The sequence below is a fragment of the Galleria mellonella genome, unplaced genomic scaffold (assembly GCF_026898425.1).
Source record: "Galleria mellonella isolate WM207_F2 unplaced genomic scaffold, CSIRO_AGI_GalMel_v1 utg32, whole genome shotgun sequence".
In the NCBI taxonomy this organism is placed as follows: Eukaryota; Metazoa; Arthropoda; class Insecta; order Lepidoptera; family Pyralidae; genus Galleria; species Galleria mellonella.
This window is the reverse complement of record NW_026442075.1, coordinates 1,610,116-1,631,831: the sequence shown is the minus strand read 5'-3', so window position 1 is coordinate 1,631,831 and position 21,716 is coordinate 1,610,116. Positions and strand designations below refer to the sequence as shown.

Below are 21,716 nucleotides of genomic sequence, written 5' to 3'. Positions count from 1 at the left end.
CCTTCTTTGTTGCAACCGAATGGCTTTGTTGCTGTTGTATTTATTATTGAATCATGCTGTGTGTACATGTTGCGGCAAGTTTACTTAAATAATATATTATTGTACTTGCAAGTTATGTTTTAAGTTTGTATTTGTAAACTTCTGTTATGTGCACCAAATAAATAAATAAATAAAATAAATATTTAGTTGCATTCTTGCGCATAATTTAGTAGAAAAAAATCTAAACATGATAAACTTCCTGACACTTCATTATTTAGCTTAATTTATTAAGATTTCATGTCTCTTTATATTCTAAATTAAAATAATAATTAATATTTATTACTTCATTGAATTTATTTAAAATATACACAATATTCCAGACTAACACTTAGGATATTTTTACCTCAATGCACATGACCTAGCATATAGCTTATACAAGTCACATTTCATCTAATATAAAGAATTTTATTTATTGTCAATTTATTATTATTATATGTTACATCAGCCTTTAACTGCTGAACATAGGCCTTCTATAGGAGGATTTGTTAGTAGTTATCATGCTTGACAGGCATGTTGGCAACCGCAATCAGAGTTTGGTGATGTTTTAAAAGAAACGCTACTGCCCATCCCGTGACTATTAAGATCTGTTAATCGTCTCTTACGACACCCACGAAAAAGAAATGAGTGGTCCATTCTATGCGTGGATCACGCGACAAATTACTAACACGATTTACAAATCAAAATTGTGTCGATTTAGAAACGAAATATATATATTTAAAATTAATAAAAATATATAATCGACATGAGAATCTGCGAAAATCTAGTCTTTTTAAATGTTTATAAAAAGTATAAATTTTGATAAATTGTTAAGATGAATTTATACAATAAATCATTACAACAACGAGCATTTGCAAATCTCACATTGTGCGTTAAATTTAACAGGATAAAACAAATTAAAACTGATTAAAGTAGTTGGTGTAGTACTTCCGCAAACTCCTAGTCCAATTTTATAATTGAGTTACACTTCACACGACGTCCATTCATTAAGATGCAGAGGGAGGATTGGTGCAAATTCGGATATATGTCTCACCTATTTTTGCAGTCTTATTGCATGCTGAGTTCTGATTTAAAGGATGACACTTGATACTTTTTAATTAATGTAAATAGAATGCCCGTGTTATTAGATTACGACAGAGTACCAATGAGGGATGATAGGTGATAATGAAATCAGGTCAAATGATTCAACGTGATTGGAGATTGTTGAATTATAAGCATTATGAGTCTTACTATATTGTGATTATTTATGTTGGCTTTACTAAAGCTTTAATTAACGGATACCTGACTACTTTTGGAACTCAGTATTCCCTCATTCATGAGCGCGGTTTATGGCTATGTTGGGAGCAGCACTGATTGTGAATGGAGATATTGGAACTGATTCTGTGTCATCATTCCCTAAAGCTATCCCTGAAATTTATATTTTAATTCGATAGTTTCCTATATCAGGAATAATATTTTATGGACTGTAACGAACTAATTTTATCATTAATTATTATTTTTACAATCAGGCAAGTCGTAAAATGTCAGTCGTAATAAGCCAAATCTTTTTTTGTAATATGGATAAAAAATCATATTACGCCAGCGTGTTTGGAATACACACAGAATTGACTCCCAATGTTATGAATGAATAATGATAATAATTGAATGAAAATAGTTAATCTATAATAAATAATATGAAGAAACTAAAAATTTTACGTTGTACACACGCCTTGCTTGGCTTGTTTCAACGTAAAATTTTTGGTTTCAAGCAAGCAGAAAATCAGTATTTAATTCGATTATCTATGAGATGCAGCCCTAAATTAATCTTGTGAAATGACAATATTCAAATTACTACGAATTCACAGTTTATTAGATTTTCAATTCAAAATCATAACAGCCCGGATACAAAGTGGCGCAATCATTCGTCGGCAAGTGGGCTTGGTCGTAATCTCTGTGTTGTTCTGACGAGAATCCTTTTCCTTTGGGTAATCTGTAAATTAAAAAGAAAACTGTCATAGACTTGTTATGTCAAATTTTGGCGGGCAAAAATATTTTTTTAACTTTTATTTTATTGCCAACTACTTTACAATCAACTTGCTTACGTAAATTAAGATGAAAAATGTGTACCAAATTACTTGCAGTCTTTTATATTCAATCAATTATGTCAGTAATAAGAAAGTATCTAAACAATATCAACATCATCATCATATCAGCCTTTAACTGCCCACTGCAGAAGATAAGGCTTCCCCTTGGGAGGTTTTGCCAGTAGTTACCATTCTTGGCAGGCAGATTGGCAACCGCAGTTAACCTTTGGACACTGCTTCAAATCCCTCGCCGTCCCGTAGTCGCCTCTAACGACACCCACGGTAAAGGAAGGGGTGACCTATTCTATGCCAAGTGTACACGATCTATCTAATCTAAACCATATAAATAAGATTAATCTATGTCACAATTAATAAAATTCTAACTTATTTATTATAATGTATCAAAATATTTAGGCTACATAACGTGATAAATACGCAATACATATAAACATCTTAAAAAATCATTATCCTCCTCTCTTTGACAGTTGAGTAAAAGGCGTAAGTGTACAATAATGATCTCACAAGAAAATTACGTCTAAATAGAACCGCTAACACAAGCGAGTTTAAAATGAATTCCAACAGCAACAACAATCCATACTAACGTGAAGATGACTCTGAGGAATTCCTGTAGGAATGTGCCTTGCTCCGGAGCGAACTGCGCCGCCTCACATAGTTTGTAGAGCACGCACTGGCGGCCATCTTGTCCTAGTCTATAAACAGATTATGAAATATGTGTAAATAATTGTTGTCATAATTCTCAATAATATAGGTTATGAAATATTTTTAAATATGTTTTGTTATAATTCTGAATAATATAGGTTATGAAATGTGTGTTAATAATTATTGTCATAATTAACAATGATATAGGTTATGAAATATGTGTAAATATATATTATTATAATGTAAATATGTATTGTTATAATTCTGAATAATATAGGTTATGAAATGTGTGTAAATAATTATTGTCATAATTAACAGTGATATAGGTTATGAAATATTTGTAAATATGTATTATTATAATTCTGAATAATATAGGTTATGAAATGTGTGTAAATAATTATTGTCATAATTAACAATGATATAGGTTATGAAATATGTGTAAATATATATTGTTATAATGTAAATATGTATTATTATAATTCTGAATAATATAGGTTATGAAATATGTGTAAATATATATTGTTATAATGTAAATATGTATTATTATAATTCTGAATAATATAGGTTATGAAATGTGTGTTAATAATTATTGTCATAATTAACAATGATATAGGTTATGAAATATGTGTAAATATATACCGTTATAATGTAAATATGTATTATTATAATTCTGAATAATATAGGTTATGATGTGTGTTAATATATATATATATATATATATATATATATATATATATATATATATATATATATAATATATATATATATATATATATATATATATATATATATATTTTTAAATTAGCAATCCGACCTGGCTTCGCACGGGTAAATAGTATTTTAGAAAATACGTACCCTATTTTACTATAAACTAATTTGTTTATTTTATTTTTTTACTTGAAAGGATAGACTTACAGATTGGCCCTATAGATATTATGTTAAAACCAAATCTGTAGTTTAGTTTTTAAATCTAAATATCCTATATTTGTAACAATTGAAGTCGATATTTTTTTGGAAAATACCATAATAATATAAACAATAAATAGACATATATGTATCTATGTATTGTAAATAGATGAATATCCAAGCTCTATCTGTTTTTCCAAATCAATCAAATAAATCATAATTACTTCCAGTGATAATTTTGTTATTACCATACATGCATCCTACATGCTTTATTGGTTGAAATGATTTACATTGTCCTTCCGTATAGTAAATTACTGTTACAATGCATATAGCAAAGCATATAGTTCTACCGCATAGCATTGTCGGTCATTACCCCTTTAAATTTTATACTTTTTAATAATCATCGACTTATCAGATGTTAACTGTCCACTGCTGGACATAATTATTTTTTAATAAATTTATTGTAATATTTTTTTATATTATTATTATACAAGCTATTTTCCGTTACTATACCTATGTAATAAATATATAAAATTCTAAACGTTACAAACTATCTGTGTATCAAAATTAATTCAGATCCATTCAGCATTTTAAGCGTAGTTGGATAAGAAACATACCATCATATTTACAAACTTTCACATTCATAATATATATAAATTCTATTGTTTCACATTACCATGCTATTGATGTTGGATTTTTCGAGATACATCGAATTATACTACGATATACAAAAGCAAAATATCATAAAGAGCAGAATAAATATACATAGCGACAGGAGATGCGGATTACGGAATTTCCTTCAGTAAAATACGTTATAGAAAGGAAAATATTTTATAGCGAAGTTATAAAATATTTTGCGATAGTGTTGCCTACTAACATTGGGTAGCGTTTATTAATCGTTGATTCGATTAATACGAATAATAGTAAAGTAATTGATTATATAATCATTATCACAATATAATAATTTAAAATAATTTAATTACAATTTCCATTATTTCTATTATATTATTATTCATATTCTTAATATCTTTATTCATTTAATGACATTTAATAAATTAATTATATTTTAATGTTTATCAAACACAAGGCATGCTGTGGTTGCCTATAAATGTAAGAACAGTAAGATCTAATTTACAAGTGTATTGTATTAAAATGTTTCGCTGTATCTTAGGTTGGTAATTCTATAAATAAATAAAAAAATAATTTATGAATAACTTCTGTTAGAATTGATAAGGCTATGTAATCGATATTATTATTTTCAATTAGCTGCCATTATTATCGATACTACCAAAAGTAAGTATTTCACCTACTATTATCATAATTATTCATTAATTATAATCGAATAAATTACGTTTACTCTACTTAAGGCGCAATTTAATATTTGGTCATCATATTAGTGCTATCGGTTAATTCGATTGATCGATTGACTCGATCCTATCGATATTCAGATTATACTATCAATTAATAGAGAATCGATGTAGGCAACACTACTCAACCATTAAAATACTTGACTACTCACGCTGTGAATAATTTTTCTAATTTCTCAAACAATTCAACCCGACTATTTCTGTGAAACTCGACTGTGCTATCGTCCAAATGGTCTTTTTTCAAGTAATCTCTGGTGAGTTGTTTCCCATGCATACTCATTCGGTCTATTTTGGTTTTTAGTTTTTCCTTGTATGTAATTTGTTCGTCGACGCTCCGCTTAGCGAACGCCGGATTCACTATTTGTTTCCTGAAACAATTTACGCAATCAAAACTCCGTGTTCCATAACTGTATAACTGCGATAGAGCGAAATTAAAATTATTCATGCGTTATTTTTTTTTTAAAAAAATGTAAACTACAATCGTAATAAATACAACCGTAAATTTATTTTTAGGAATGGCAATACATGAACAGTATTGTGGCTGTCAAAGTCTATCAACTGTAAAAACTGCATTCAATTTGGGACAGTTTTTTTTTGCATGATGCTCGAATAAACATACGTACAGACAGATATTCTAAAACTAAGAGTCTAAAATAATTAATTAATGTTTTGACTTCCATTACTTAAATTAAAATCTCTTACATCAGTTTTTCTTAAATACTACAATAGTTGTTTTCCGCTACTTTGCCCACAAATATCAATATAACCTACTCGTGTACCAAATTTCATTCAAATCCGTCCAGTATTTAAAAGGAAGGGATTATTAGTAACGCAAAGTGTCAATCCTATTGCTAGTAATATACCTTGTCAGGTCGACCTCTACGTCTCCTCCCCCCCCCCCTGGAAACCATTGTACTGATTTCGAGGTGTATTTTTATTGCGATGGGCTAACTGACCAGAGGGAGACTTTGTACAAAAGTCATGTGCTTGGGTATCTCTGTCCTATTCGTGTTTCTACAGTGAAGCAGTTGTGTTTGCATAGCTGTGTTTCGGTTTGAAGGGTGGGATATGGCGTGAATTTACTGGGTACAGAGGAATAACACCTGAGCCCTCAGGAATGGCAACGCATGGGGGGTATCATGTGCGAAACAGTCTACTCTATTATGTCCATGGTACTGCTCATGTTCATAGGCGACGGTTATCACTTTTTATCAGGTGAGCTGTCAGCTTGTTTGCCATTATAAGTTGTATAAAAAAAAACCTATCATCCCTCACTGGTGCCCCGCCAGCGAATACCGTTAGGGCAAACGGGGTTACCATTTATTAAAAAAAATCCGTCCAATAGTTTTTACGTGAAAGAATAACAAACGAATAAATATATAAACATCCAAACATTTTTACAAACTTTAACATTTATAATCTCTCTCTTTTTTATTTAAGAGTTTCCTTTTGTCGATGCAACTAATTCATGCATGTTTTTCCAGCCAGCTCTATCCCAGGCCATATCTTTGACCTCCCTATACGACATGACATCTAGTTTTTATAATACATTTATAATATTGTTGTAAATAGCAGGATGCAGTAATAAAACATATACGTATTTGAGATATAAAATAATAAGTTTAGCGAAAAAATACGAGACATGTCTTATAAAAATCTGACATAGAACAAACACTTAAAAATAATACATTGTTCTAAAAAACCTCAGTGTCAACAGCCAGTATTAAAACTTTAACAAATATTAGTAGTAATTTTTTTTTATTTTTTTTTATACCACTGTGGTGGCAAACAAGCATACGGCCCACCTGACATTACGGGGTTACAACGCGCGCGTATACCCGCGGTATTAGGCGCGCGTTGCCGACCCTGAAGAAACCTCTTTACCCCCTTTTGAAGAACCCCATGCTGTAGTATCTGTAGTAATTTTATTATAAAATACAAGTTATTAGTAAATTTAGTATGTTTCTCACCTCTTATATGGGACTTTAGCTATAATGTGTCCATTCTCGTCGAGATAATTTACACTATTAACAATGTCTCCTCTCCTTAATGCCTCTTTGTCGTATTTTTTCAACATATATAAAAAACTGGGGTCCGAAGGCAGGGACCAAGCCAGCGCCGCTGTATTTCCGTATAAAAATATATCGCCTATTGGTATTACTGCTGCTGTTTGTACACATAAAACTGTAAAGATTTTTTTTATTATACATATACAATAAAAGAACAACCTGTATCTGTACCAACAGTACTATTTAGTACTAGATACTGATACAGTTGTTCTTTTTTTTTTCGAGATTTGTTTTTAATTTATCGTAATATAAAAAAAATTCAGGAAAAACTAAATGAGATCCTGTTAATGAATACTGATTCCATATTATAATATTATATAATATATTTAAAGAATGGATTATCTTAATTAACATACGCATAAAGTAAAGCATTCTTATAAATACATGTATTGTGTGTGTGTGTGTGTGTGTGTGTGTGTGTGTGTGTGTCGTGTGTGTGTACGTGCATACGCATTTGTGAGTCTCTGTGTGTGTGTTTTAGTAAAAATATAGTAGATATGATACAAATACACCGAAAATGAAACCCAGAGATGATACTAGTTAGTACCACTATAACATTTGCATACACTTCCGCGCTAATGGCAAACATTAGCCATCTTATTTTATTCATATCGTTTTAGTCACTCCACCCCCTTTCAGTTATTTTACAGTGTAGTGAGATGCCTATCTACACTATTATTTTATTTGGATATATTTTTTTTTATTTCAGTAATTTTCTGAGCATAAAACTTATTCTCGCAACACCGTCATATAATTCTGGATTTATGTCCAATTCGTTTACTGTTACTGCCATAAGTTTCTGGATTAGAATACCTATGGCTCTGCGCATGGCATCGAGTAAGTAAGCTTTTATTTAAAAGAAATCTGTTTAATTATCTATTGAATCAACTAAATCAGCTCTATGTATTAATTATTAGTTATTTTGTTTATGCAACTTAGAATAGCAAACAAGCTGACGGCTCATCTGTTGGAAAATAGTATCCGTTCCCTATAGACATGAACAGTTTCATGAACGTAGCACTGTTTCACTCACGACACCCCCCATGCGTTGCCATTCTTGAAGACTAAAGTGTTATACCTCTGTACCCTGAACCCTGTAAATTCCCTGCTATATCCCACCATTCAAATCGAAATACAGCCATGCAAACACAACTGCTTCGCGGTAAAAACAATGATGGGACAGCGGTAACCAAACTTAAATAGGTATATCATAACATATCTATCACTATATTTATAAAGCGATTTATATATACGTTTGTGTAGGTATGTGCGTGCGTGTGTGTGTGTGTGTGTGTGTGTGTGTGTGTGTGTGCGTGCGTGCGTGCGTGCGTGCGTGTGTGTGTGTGTGTGTGTGTGTGTGTGTGTGTGTGTGTGTGTATTTGTGTCTGTGTGTTTTGTATATATTTATAATATTATCCGGTATGATATTTAGTATCATTACAATTTATAATCATAAATTAGATAAATTTAATTGTTTGTGTACTTTGTGCTCACCACCACTGCCCTAAAACGCTTTCTGTTTTTACCTAATAGTTGGCTGGTTGATAATGAGAATGCCATACGACATTAGGCTCGCCTTTTGTACACATTTTATTGTAAAATAAATAAATAAAACGTAACTGTTACACTCAAAAAATAAATGAAAAAAAATATTTCATCCAACTTCAAAAAGAAGGAGTAAGTTTTCATTTCAATTCTACTGATAACTGAAATATTATAAAAATGCTTAATATACTTAAAAAATCTTACTCCATCTAATACTACACAATATATTTTATGTTGTTAGTTTATCTTATACGAGTAACAAAACGACAAATTAATTCAACAACAAAGTTAAAACGTATAGTGTACTTGATAATTAATTATATTTTTAAAAGTCATTATTATGATAAATTTCTAACTGAATCAACCTTATAGTACATTGTAATTATAATTAATACTGAAAAGTAATAAAAAATACGACTTAATTACTTAAAACTCCACAAGTAACTTAATTACTTCACAATGCATTCAAGGGAGTAATGCCCGTTAATGATAATATTTACTCACCCAATTGGAACGAACTACCATCTGGAAATATCAAATACCTCTTTCTTCTTGAAAGCACTTTTGTCTCGTTTTCTTCGAAATTTACTGTGCAATTATCATTAAGACAAGATGCTTCACTAACCACTGCTTCTAACAATAACAATAATAAGACAAATTTAACGGTCAATTGCATGTTTATTTCATTTAAATACCAACCAAGAGAAATACTAGTTAAATTCGTTCCAAAAAGTTTAATTATAATTCTACAAATGTATCACTGACGACTTTTTTATTTAAAAAGATAACTAGAACTGGCAACATGGGATTCGTAAAAGAAAATGTCGTTTCGAAATTCAAAATTGACACATTGGTTGACTGTCGTGAAACATGATACGTACTGCCCCAACGTCATCCCGTCTTGGGCACCTAAATGAAACACCAATTAACATGCTGAGTGTCAATGTATTTACGGTTATATTCGTGCTTCGATTGCGTAGTTACTTGGAAAACAAAAAAGGAAAATTGTTAGGGTGTGTTCATATGTGTATATAATTTGTTAATAAATTTATAAGACTAAGGTATTGAAAAGATTTTGGTGAAAGAAAAAATACGAATTAAATAATAAATAATATCTACTGGTTTTATTATTAAAACATAATTTATAATAATATATTAATATTATAATTATTTCTTGAACGTTAACAATTTTGACACTTACAGTCCAATATATTACACTTCTGTTCAAAAAATTCACAATGAATCATGGTGCAGTGATAACGAGGACTTTCGCAGAAGATCAATCAGTTTTACCGTTTAGTGCATTTTTTTAAGTTAATTTTTATATTAGGTTATCCTTCGAAGATGCCCTCAAAGGTGACACTGATCAGGTATTTATAATAAAACATTTTTGTGGAAAAGTACAAAGTATTTTCTAATAATATCCATTTATATACGAAGTACCTACTACCAAGTGCTCGCTATCACAATTATTAATATATAGTAGTAATTCTTTTGAAATAAATACAGTTACCGTAGATTGCGAATAAACAAAACAGAATCAAGAATCTCATATTTTGAAGAGCTTCTTACTTTTGTAATATAAACGCAAGAATGCAAGAAATATTTATATTATTAATCCCTCGTGAAAAGTAACAGAACTTTTTCAAGAATAAAATCCTGTCTCTTATTATATTTCTCGAGAAATTTGTATTAAAAATTTATTTCAGATATCTCTTTTTAAATAACACTCGAATATTTATGTGTTTGTTGGTCGAATTCTTCAGAGGCTTCTTCGCATTCTGGATATAATTTCTCACAGGGTTCTGTTGAAGTTACGGCCGCGTCATATTCGCTGTATACCTCATCCTCATTATGCGATTTTGGAAATCTATTAAATAAAAAATGTATAATATAATACAATAGTACAATATATAAAATAAAAATAACGTTAATACAAAGATAAGGAAAATAATAATAATTCATATCTGAAAAGTAAAGACGTAAAATAAAGCAATAATGAAACATTAATAAAGTAAATGTACGTTCGTGTGTGTATATGTGCGTGCGTGCGTGCATGCGCGCGCATGTGTGTTTGCGTGCAAGCGTGCGTCTGTGCGTTCATATATGTGTATATATGTGTGTTAATGCATATGTGCATTAATGCGTACGCATGTGCGTGTGTGTATGTGTATGTGTATGTGTGTGTGTTTGTGTACATGTGTGTGTACCATATATGTAAGAAAACTAGAAGTAGACCTATATATATGTATACTATGTATAGGCACATACAACGTAATAATAACAAACTGACACAAAAATTGTTGATTAAAATCGATAAGCAACAAGCGACTATTATTATTTTAACCCTATTCTGCCTCGTTACTCGACATGTATCCCATACACAAACTCCTCCCACCCATAACCAACTTCCCAACATAACCCTTCACTTTTGTTTTCTAAACTTAGTTCGTTATCTGCACGCATTGTTATGAGACTTCAAAGGAGTTCTCAATTCAACGGTTTTTGTGTCTACGTTATATGATATTTACGTCAATTCTGAACTGGTTTTTATGATTCTTTTTATAACAGGTTTGTCGGCTCATGAATACTGATAGTCTCACGAAAGACTTCTTTAGTTATAAAAAAAAAACTTAATAGTCTTGCCTATACTAATATTTAGTATTAATTATAAAAATTACACTCTTGTCTGATATCTAACTTATAGTTATCTCAGTGCCCCCTGAATATCATCACAATTTAACTCTTGTCGAACCAGAGGGAGACTTTGTACAAAAGTCGATTGCTTGGGTACCTCTGTTCCATTCGTGTTTCAACCGTGAAGCATTTGTGTTTGCATGGCTGTGTTTCGGTTTGAAGGGTGGGATATGGCGTGAATTTACTAGGTATAGAGGAATAATACCTGAGTCCTCAGGAATGGCAACGCATGGGGGGTATCATGGGCGAAACAGTATACTCTGTTATGTCCATGGTACTGCTCATGTTTATGTGCGACGGTTACCACTTTCCATCAGGTGGGCCGTCAGTTTGTTTGTCATTCTAAGTTGTATAAATAAAAGCACAGATGGGATTACAATTCTATTATTATTTCAGCCGTTAACTGTCCACTGCTGGACATAATACATAAGAGGAGTTTTACCAGCAAATGCCACGCTTGACAGACGGGTTGGCAATTCTATTATTACCCATCAAAAATATATTTGTTATTATTATACACACTAAAAAAGCCGCCTAATTGAAAAATTCACATTTTGTGGTTAAAATGTTTAAAATATCTGTTAGTGACGAATAAAATAAAATATATCTTACGTAAACACAGCTCTTAGTATCTCTTGTAGCAGCGATCCCTGGGGATGGTGGTCACTCTGTCCAATAAGACATAGCGTTTTCAACATGCACTCCTTACCGTTTCTGCCAAGGCTAGAAATAAAATATTGTAAATATTATAATTTATTACAAATAATATAAAATATTGTAAATGTTATAACATATTGTAATTTTTATAAATATTGGACAACTAAAACTTAAGTAAAGAAAATGCAATAAAATTTGAGTTCAAGTTTTCATCATGTAAGGCATGTGGCATCATGTCATATTATATCATACAAAAAACAGCTTTGGGAATAGTGTTAACTTCATCCAATAGAACATAGCATTTTTAATTTACACTACTTATCATTTCGTCAAGTCTACGAATAAAATATAAGATGATTGAAATTTAAACTTTTGTAAGGGAAATATACTCTATGGGGGAGGCCTATGTCCAGCAGTGGACAGATAATGGCTGAAATGATGATAATGATGATGATAAAAATGCAACATATTTTTTTTATATAGAACCACAATTTCGATCTGAATATCAAGAACAAACTCTACATTCACATGAGTGTCATAAGAGAGAACTAAGGGAACTAAATAGCCGCCCACCAAGCGTATCAGCTACTGACAAAACTCCCCTTATATAGAAGGCCTATGTTCAGCAGTGGACAATTGGTATTTTGATATAGTTATAAAAAAAAAAAACTTTAAATAAACTGATAAAATATCGATTATTATAATGCCCATTTAATTTCAATAATTGAATATAAATTTATATTTAAAAAATACAAACACTAGAGAAGAAACACTCGATACGAATCGATTTAAAAGGAAATCTTTTAAAAAAAGAATCCATCCCCTAATTAAGTATGGAAATATATCGTGGCGTTTAAATTTGTGTAATTTGAAGTCCTAATTTATTAATATTAGTATTTCCTTGCGATAAAAAGCCCTGGGGACAGTGTTGACTCAGTCCAATAAGGCAAAGCATTTCAATATGCACTTCTTGCTGTTGCTGCCAAGTTTACAAATTAAATAATAAACACTTCAAACTTGAGCGAAATACGATTGGAGTTTATTTAATTTGGTGTTATTAGGGGCCGTAATATCAATTGCGGTTCAACACTTAACTAAAGTTAAATAGCGAAATGCTAAAATCAGTTTGTTTAAATGATTTAACAGTCTGGTTGCTGACATATAATCAATATTTATTGTTATATATACACATACATGCACACACGTGTATATATGCATGGTGTAAGGGAAAGGTTGGCGAAAACTGAAATAGCAAATTCAGACCATTATTTTGAACTGAAAACCAGTGGAAATAATTTCCGGAAAAAATCAAATTTTTTCCTGTTCTTTTTTTATTTAAAATCATGTAATCTATGATATCATGTCCTAATATAAAGAAATCAACTGTATAAGGTCAACGCTACAAGCGTACGAAAACTACCAACGAAGAAGCGATATACATAATTATATTTACATACATGTTTGTGCGTGTATATGTGTCGGATAAGTCAAGTCGAAACAATTGTTTAAAATGCAGTTTATCAAATTTAATAATGCAAATTAAAGAAGATATAAAAGAAATAAATACAATATTCATTCATTCACACACACACGCACACGCACTCATACACACATACTCACACACGTACGCATCCATGCACCTACTTACACGCACTTGCTCACCTTTCGCTTGTCCTCTCACCCATACTAGTACATACACGTAGACTATAAAATTTTCCTCATTTCATTTATTAACTTGTATACTCTTATCTTTATAGATCAAGTAAAATAGATGTCCTTGAGTTTGTGAGCCTGGTGATCTGTAAGACGGGTAATCCTAGTACCGACACCAGTCTCTCAAAAAGATTGTTTTTAAATTGTAACCTATATAGCTGTAAATTTTATTATGTTGTCTTTTTGTGAGAGAAATAAATAAATAAATAAAAAATTCAATATGATATCTAAATTTTAAGACCATTATTTAAATTGTTGATATATAAATAAAAAAGTTAATCTAAGATTAACTAAATCGTCGGAGTTTTATTGAAATTCTAAAAGAAATTGTAATCGATAGATTACAATTTTCTATGGATTAAGTAAACTCGAGTTTAAACAGTAATCGAGCCTTAGATGATTGGAGCTTGCTCGAAAATGTCACTTCAAAATATAGATATTTCTCGTAGTTTCAATATTACATAAACATCAAACTTTTAAACGAGCAGTGTAATTACAGTAATTAAAAAAAAATAGAGATCGATTGGTTTCATTTACTTAAAACACCAGCAAAAATGTTTATCAACTCAGCCAAGTGTTGTCGAGTGCACTAAATTTTGTTTATTTTAAGCAATGAGAGTGAATTAATGAATAAATGAGTATACTTTATTTGCTTTATACAATATAGGAAATAAGCAAGGCAATTTACAAACACAACGATACAATTGTATAAGTACAGTAAGGCGGTCTTATTGCTGAGAGCAATCTTTTCAAGACAACCTTAAGGTAATGGACTATTTGTTGTACAAGTAGGTATGATAGTGATGTATAATTAAAAAAGTATCTTTTGTAAATTAAAAGTATATATTATATTATATATATATATACATATACATACATATGCATACATATACATATACATATTAATCAAACAAAATTATATGTTAAATATGTACCTAATACTAGGATATATATTAATAATTTAAAATAATTATATAAATACATAAATAAAGAATGCCAATTTTTTAAATGAAGAAACAATCAGATAGAGAAAAGATAATCTTTCACTTGTCGTTTGAAAGCATAAATGGATTTTGTACTTCTAATGACAAACGGTAATAATGAATTAATGAGTACACTTTAATTGTATCATACAATATAGGGAGTAAACAAGACAATTGATAGATGTAACGATACAGTTGTATAAGTACAGTAACCCCCTTACTTAACCAAAGTGCTTGTTCCTATCAATACATAATCTGATAATTAAAATGCCACATGGTACCTATAGAAATTAAAATGGTTTATTCCTGAATAACTTATCACGATAAACCAAATAATCCTCACCTATTACCTACCTCTTCGAAAAAGTAGTAAAAAGATTTCTTCAGGGTCGGCAATGTGCGCGTAATACCCCTGGTAATGCAGGCGTTCATAGGCTACGGTAACCACTTACCATTAGGTGGGCCGAATGCTTGTTTTCCACCTCAGTGGTATAAAAAAATTGTGTTATACTAAAAGTCCGACATCAATAATGCAAAATCAATTACATTGATATAAAAATCAAACGGCCGAACCAATCTTGACAAAATTTATATGGGGCCAATCTACAAGTATAAATTCTTTCTAATAAAAAAAAAAGAATTTTCCAAATCGCCAAAAAAATACAACCGAATTGTCAACCTCCTGTTTTTAAAGTCGGCTCAAAAGTAGCACTACAATATTAATTAAGTATGACTATAATAAAATTTTTAAAAACCTGATTCGGAAACTTGGAAAAATATTTGTAAAACTTCAAAAACAATTTACGGAATGAATTTGAATATTTCAGTAGCAGGTACTTACTACACGAGTATTAGCTTGTTCGAATAATTCACGTTTTAGTGAGCTAGAAAATTTTTAAAATTGATCACTCAGAAATATATTGAATCTTTTAAGCTAATTTAGGTTAAACACCTAATGGTAATGCTGATGGAAAATGGCCGTTTATTCATTTCTCATCAGCATTACCAGATGTAAACTTTGTACAAAAGTCGTTTGCTTGGACACCTCTGTCGCATTCGTGTTTCTACCGTGAAGCAGTTGTGTTTGCATGGCTGTGTTTCGGTTTGAATGGTGCAATATGGTAGTGAATTTGCAGGGTACAAAGGAATAACACCTGAGTTCTCAGGAATGTCCATGATACTGCTCATATCTATAGGCGACGGTTACCTCTTTGCAACAGGTGGGCCGTCAGCTTATTTGCCATTCTAAGTTGCATAAAAAAAGATATTTAGATTGGCCGTTTATCATTTTCCATTAGCATATGAACCACTAACAACAGTCAACGAATTAAAAATCTTTAATGTGGGATATGGCTTTAATGGGGGATTAAATTTTTTGAGATACAATCGTATCCCAAAAAAAACCGACTTTATTTATGACAAATCTAGTTATTTTGATTTAAAAACTGAACTAGTGAACCGATTTTGATAAAATTTCTTTGGGACCAATCTGAAAGCATATCTTTAGAGATAGGAAAATATTTTCCAAATCGGTTTTTAACTGACGCAGTTATGAGGTAACAAAATTATAGAAAATATAACCGAATTAAAATCATTCTCCTATTTTAAGTCGGTTAAAAATTCAAATAAAATTAGAATCTCTCTTCTTTAAAGAAGAACCTTTCTTCTTCTTCAAAGCGACTTTAAGCGACTCTTCAGAGTCGCTTAAAAACATTTTTGAATTTTGTCACGCAATAAATTCGATGCGATTCGACGAATATGCAACGCAGCCGTTGCTAACCTTTCAGTGTGACGCCTCTGTTAAATACTCTTAACTAAAAATACACAAACCCTTGTAGCATAGTCTCGATTTTTTGGTAGAAAGCCCCGCGACTGCTCCTGTGAAATTCAATGCTCCGGCCTTCCATGTGTTCCCTTTTCAAAAAGTCACGTTTGTTTTTCATAGCGTGCATCTGTTTTCTGTTTATTTTAAAATTTTCTCGAGTTCCTTTTTTGAATTGCTCCGCTTTCATACTGCCAAAGTCTATGCTTCGTTTCGCAAACGCTGGATTTACTATGAACTTCCTGTAAGTAGAACACACGGGTATTATTTCTAACTAAGCAGTCGTGTATTTGCATAGTTCCAGTTAAAAACAAGTGTTTGTAATTACATTTCTCTTTGGTGCAATGTTATAATTTAATATCATTTTGTATAATTATATATTATATTAGATTTTATATATAATATAGGACACAATTTTTCAGTACATTATTTTGTTTGCCAAAATATTGCGAATTAATGAATAAATCACCACCTTATTTATCTAAAGGGCTATACTTAATTTTTTTTTATACAACTTAGAATGACAAACAAACCGATGCTCCACATGATAGATAGTGATAACCTTCGCCTATAGATATGAACAGTACCATGGACATAACAGAGCATACTGTAAAGCCCATGTTACCCTTCATACGCTGCTTTTTTTTTATACAACTTAGAATGGCAAACAAGCTGACGGCCCACCTAATGGAAAGTGGTAACCGTCGCCTATAGACATGAGCAGTACCATGGACATAACAGAGTATACTATTTCGCCCATGATACCCCCCATGCGTTGCCACTCCTGAGGACTCAGGTGTTATTCCTCTGTACCCAGTAAATTCACGCCATATCCCACCTTTCAAACCGAAACACATGCACGCTTTTCCTAAGGACTAAGATGTTATACAATGAATGACAAGCTATAGAAATACCCTATTATTTCATTGCTATATCCCACTCTTCAAACCGAAATACAGCCATACAGACACATCTGCTTCACGGTAGAAACACGAACGTACAGTCTCCCTCTGGTCAGAAGAGCAAAATAATCAATGCGTTTCAGGCATACTTATTTTAAATATATTTCATTTATAAACCAGGCGCCTTAGTAGATATCACAGTAAATACATTGACACTCTTAATACCTATCTTTAAGGATTATAAGAGATAATTAACACTTTTGCCATCGACTGTCTTAGTATAAGACCTAGACACGTGGCAGCGTGTACAGCTAAGTTAAAATTTTACTTAAATGCAATCGAATGTGTGAACTATTTACCTTTTATAAGGCCTCTTGTATAAAACTCTTCCCTCTTCATTCGTGTAATAAATCGCCTTTGTGTCAACCCTACGATGCAATGGATCAGCATGGTGCATAAATGGAGAATATGGGTCTTGAGGTAGTTCATACGCTAACGCTGCTGTGTACCCCCATAATATAATGTCTCCCATGACATTTATATTCGGAAATGTGAGGCAGAATACTGAAATAATTTTACAGATATATAACACTAGTGATCCACCTCGGCTTTTCACTAATAAATAGAAAAATTATAATTACTATTGTATATTCTTTATTGCACTAAAACAAATAAATAACAAATTAATAACAAAGTTAGCAAAAGCGAATTTATCTTTAAAAGAGATCTCTTCCAGTCAATCTAACACATTGGCATAGGAATTAGTTAAAGCTAATAGAAGAAAAAAATTACTGTTAAAGCTAATACAAAATACTAATTTTATATTAGCTTTAAAAGTAAAATGTTTTATACTTTAGATTTTTTTTATACAACTTAGAATAGCAAACAAACTGACAGCTTACCTGATAGAAACTGGTAACCGTCGTTTATAGACATGAGTAGAACCATGAACATAAAAGAGTATATTTCGCCCATGATACCCCCCATGCGTTGCCATTCCTGAGGACTCAGGTGTTATTCCTCTGTACCCTGTAAATTCACTGCCATATCCCATCCTTCAAACTGAAAAACAGTCATGCAAATACAACTGCTTTACGGTAGAAACACGAATGGGACAGAGGTGACGCACAAACAACTTATATACAAAGTCTCCCTCTGATAAACTACATTATAATAATTTTTGTAGAAATCTCGACAATTTTTAAGAATAATATATAGCCTATATTACTCATTGACAACGAAACTCTCTGCTTTTAAAAGAAATTTTGAAATCAGTTGTGTAATTTTATAGTTTATCCATTGCAAACGACATACACGAAATCAAATCTCGTTATCTCTTACTAATATTATATTAGGCTACAGTAACCGCTTACCAGCAGGTGAGCCGTATGCTTGTACGCTACTTGAGTGCTTTAAAAAAAATATTAATATAGGTGTCAGTAACTAGTGATAACAGATAAGCAAAATGGAGAAACGAATTATGCGTAAATAGAAAACAGTTTCTTGAGACAGTTCATATGCCTAATTTTTGTGCACTTTCATAATATAATATTTCTCATAACATCTATATTTGGCAAAGTGTCTTTGATGATGAGGTCCAAAAATGAATAAGCTCGAAGTTTTCTTTCAAAAGATTGCATACTAAACGATATAATTCATCGTAGAACTAGTCATCACATCAATGGTTAACTGTGGGAAACGGGGATAGTAGACTTTGGTGATGTTTTGAGATGGGCGCTGCTGTTCGATTTAGACGATATAGTGATGTGTATCTGTAATTTAAAATTACAAACTAATGGTCGAAGTATGGACAGCAGCGTCACTCTTAAAACATTACCAAGTCTAACTGCGGATGCCAGCCCGCCTGCTTTATAAGGGAGGCAGTGTACAATTAACAGATAATACAATAAATAAATCTTAAAGATTTGTCGTATCGGTTCGGAAATACTACTGCTAGGACTTGGTTCAAAGTGTAAATGTAAAATTAAAATGCTTTAAAAAACGCACGGTGGGCGAATGCCACTCATCCAAATGGTCAGGATGGAATTTATTACACAATGATCCATCTTACCTATTTGCAGAGAACTGCCTTCTGGGAATACAATAAATCGTTTCCTTCTCGATAATAATTCGCCGTTATCATGGAGTGTGACGTCACTATTATTAGCTGAATCTATTGTTCCAATTTCAAACACAATGAAAAATAAATACAATAATAAATTTTTTATTAATTTAACCATCATAAACGGCTTATTTAAATTGATTTGAAAATGGAATTACTTAAATTCTCTTTTAACTTTTTTTAAAAACATAACGAACTAGAATATTATACGGTTTGAAGATTATTAATAATAGAATAATCTTATCCACAGCTTAGGAAACCGTTAATCACGATTTACAAATAACAGCTTAGAGACCGTTGTGTGATTTGTACAGGTCGTTATAAAATTAGATACCACTAAGTCTTATTTGTACAGTAAAAATATATTTTTTAGGGAATGTAAATTATAAAATATATACATTTGCAGGCAAATTTAGTGGAGACATTTCCTGCATTCTAATCTTAAGCTAAGAACATAAATTTAAAAATTCATTAATATATTTGTGACTAAGTTTGTATTTATCCGCAACATCGTCCACGTGACCGGGATTTTTTTTTAATGGATGATAATGGAATGGTAACCCCGCTTGCGCTATCGGTATACGCTGGCGGGGCACCAGTGAAGGATGATAGGTGACGATGAAAAGACAGGCCAGTTAGCCCATCGTGATGAATACACTTGGAATTCAGCACGATGGATTCCAGGGGGGACCACGTGGAGGTCGGCCAGGTTTACCCAACCTAACTGCTAACAATGGGGCCCTTAATCTCTATTATTAACAATCCCTTCCCCCCCCCCCCCACGTGACCGGGATATATTCATTGACTAGGATAAACAATACCCTACGTATATATATATATGGTACGTGTATACTATTATTGTATATTATATATATATATTAAGCAGTTGCGTTTGCATTGCTGTGTTTCGGTTTGAAGGGTGGTTTATGGCAATGAATTTACTGGGTACGGAGGAATAACACCTGAGTCCTTAGTAATGAGAACGCATGGGGGGTATCATGGGCGAAACAGTATACTCTGCTATGTCCATGGTACTGCTCATGTCTATAGGCGACGGTTACCACTTTCCATCAGGTGGGCCGTTAGCTTGTTTGCCATTCTAAGTTGTATAAAATAAATGCATGGCAATTAATAGCAAAACTCCCCTTATGGTGAAAGCTTATGTCCAGCAGCGGACAGTTAACGCCTAAAATGATGCTATATTTATTTAAGTGATTCCTATGTCTAAAATTACATGGTCATTAAAAAGCCCTTGTATGATCGAATAACGCCATACACGCTTGTCATTCAAATAATCATTTAGAATGCAATAGGCTTTGTAGAGTATCTATCTAGTTGTATTGAATCCATAATCGATTAACTTGACAAGCGTGGGTAATCATTAATTAAAATTGAAATATCAAACTATACATACCACAAAATACCGCTGATGCATGAAATACATAGTTATATATAAATTAATCATATACATATATCCGAAGTATTAATGTGGGATAATTAATGGCCTATCTCTGTCTGAAAGTTCACTCAATTCCGTTCAGTCATATAGCATAATTATAATAAACATTCTAACATCTTTACAAACTTTTACAATCATAATAATCCGTGGTGATCTCCGACCTCTGTGGCGCTGCGATAGGCATATTATTTGCATAATCAAGTACTGGTTTCGATTCATAATCGCGCCATTTTAGGAAATAAATATTTCTAAATTTGCTCCGCTCTAAGGGCTCTGACTTGTATTCCCAAACGTTAGTTGCTTGGTTCTCATAATATAGGCTAACCTAGCTTGAGAACCAATGATAAGTGCAATTGTAGTAAACGCGTGATACTCGTTATAAACAAAATATTCTATGACTTGAATTAAAGAAGTTACCACAAAATATTATACTAATATTTTGTGGTAATAACTTACCACATAATAAATAACCACACTAATAAATTACCACAAAATATTAGCATAACATTTTGTGATAATGACTTACCACATAATAAATTACCACAAAATATTAGCCTAATATTTTGTGATAATAACTTACCACATAATAAATTACCACAAAATATTAACATAATATTTTGTGATAATAACTTACCACATAATAAATAATCACACTAATAAATTATCACAAGATATTAGTGTAATATTTTGTGGTATATTGTAAAATCAAAAATAA

The 21,716-nt window shown here is 31.6% G+C and overlaps 2 protein-coding genes across 2 annotated transcripts; both read right to left on the bottom strand.

Annotated features, from left to right (window-relative positions):
* Positions 1-1,869: 1,869 nt before the first annotated feature.
* LOC128200962 (uncharacterized) lies at positions 1,870-9,482 on the bottom strand. The gene is made up of 5 exons (XM_052896291.1): positions 9,151-9,482; positions 7,003-7,216; positions 5,185-5,400; positions 2,702-2,809; positions 1,870-2,005 (listed from the first exon to the last, which is right to left on the bottom strand). Exons 1-5 carry the CDS (start codon positions 9,320-9,322, stop codon positions 1,885-1,887), a joined length of 831 nt encoding a protein of 276 aa, XP_052752251.1. The 5' UTR covers positions 9,323-9,482; the 3' UTR covers positions 1,870-1,884.
* A 398-nt stretch (positions 9,483-9,880) lies between these two features.
* On the bottom strand, positions 9,881-19,695 carry LOC128200961 (uncharacterized). The gene is made up of 5 exons (XM_052896289.1): positions 19,492-19,695; positions 17,780-17,984; positions 16,527-16,760; positions 11,956-12,066; positions 9,881-10,516 (listed from the first exon to the last, which is right to left on the bottom strand). The coding sequence occupies exons 1-5, from the start codon at positions 19,661-19,663 to the stop codon at positions 10,366-10,368; spliced, it is 873 nt and encodes a 290-aa protein (XP_052752249.1). The 5' UTR covers positions 19,664-19,695; the 3' UTR covers positions 9,881-10,365.
* Between the last annotated feature and the right edge of the window lie 2,021 nt (positions 19,696-21,716).